The 1,333-nt window shown below is 34.7% G+C and overlaps 1 protein-coding gene across 1 annotated transcript in view; it reads left to right on the top strand.

Moving 5' to 3' along the window:
- Positions 1-1,333, top strand: part of LOC119589339 (zinc finger protein 236-like) — a gene marked incomplete in the record, with an annotated part of 34,598 nt that overhangs the window by 8,568 nt on the left and 24,697 nt on the right. The window contains 1 exon segment of the mRNA XM_037937958.1: positions 11-170. Coding sequence (XP_037793886.1) covers positions 11-170 — 160 coding nt within the window.

The raw sequence follows: 1,333 nt of genomic DNA, 5'->3' as shown, positions 1-1,333 counted from the left end.
ATTTGCACAGGGGTGGATTCCTTCAGCTGGATGAAGGTATGGTCGCAGTTAATCAGGTTGGAGGAGACATAGGGCAGGCTGGGGTCATATTGGCAAATGCTGGCGAGTGCCTTACACAAAAGGATGGAACAATTCCTCAGTTTGCCTCCTTTAGTATTGTCGATGATCAGGTGGGTGCAAATCTGATATCCTTTTTAGTTATGTAGTTGGTTATGTTGTAATGTATTTAGTAGTTTATATGAGGAATCTCAGTGCACTGCACTATTTTCCTGAAAGACTGAATAAGCCAAATACTATTATGATATACATACAGTGTGTACCAAAATGAAAGCTGCCACATGATCACTAATCACATACATAGTGTCAGATAATGATTGTTTCTTCATCCTTGTCCATGAAATTATAATCTCTCCATGTGTTTAAGAGCTTAATGAAGTATTTTGGTAGGCTTTCTGGCTGTTAATTCAAAATTCAGTTGCTGTTTTCCACAAATGGCTATTAAAATATGGAAACAAAAAGCTTGTCAGCTCCACAATGTTTCATTGAAATCTGTTTATGCATGTCCACAGAGAAGAAAGAATATTCATTATCAGTCTGTAGATGCCTCAATACAGTGAAATATCATCAAGGACGTGGAATCCTATCAAACATTGTCAACAGATATCCTAAAATGACAGCAATATAATAAGGAAAAGTATCCTAGTATCATCAAGTGCTCAAAATCATATCTAGAATGTGTACATGAAACCTCATATCACACTCAAGCAACAAATCTCTATGATTAACTTTATTGCTGAATGTCACTAGTGGCAGCATGTTCTGGAATAATGAAGTAGTGTTTAGGGTGAGATGTATCTGTCTGTGTACCAGGAGCAACCATCTTTAAAGACTTTAAAGAAAATTGTGTCAGATAGAAAAAACAAAGTGGTTTTGGGTTGTTTTAATTGTTGCAGACAGGTTGACTATTATATTATGGAGGAAAAAAATTTGAGTAGCTAATTATATGAAAAAAAATAGAGTTGTTTGACCCATTATTCTGTAATAGGAAAGGTGGGCAATTATCATTCAAGATGCTGCTCTCTCTCACACAAGTAAATCTTACTTTCATTGACCATAGTTACATGGAATAAGTTCGAAGAGGATTGGCCAGGCTCTTTGTTTATTGTATTCTACAACTGAATGTGGGAGCCAAAGAAGGGTGAAATAAATGTTGCACTCAGATTCTTAAAAATTATTTTTCCTATAACTAGAAAATGTTTTAGGAATAAGAAAAAAATAAGAAATTAGTTGAATGTCAAACTTGTTGGCAAATGAGTGTTACATTTATATATTT

Source organism: Penaeus monodon, chromosome 25 (assembly GCF_015228065.2).
Source record: "Penaeus monodon isolate SGIC_2016 chromosome 25, NSTDA_Pmon_1, whole genome shotgun sequence".
Lineage (NCBI taxonomy): Eukaryota > Metazoa > Arthropoda > Malacostraca > Decapoda > Penaeidae > Penaeus > Penaeus monodon.
Note: the sequence above shows the minus strand (reverse complement) of the source record. Positions and strands in the feature narration are given on the sequence as shown.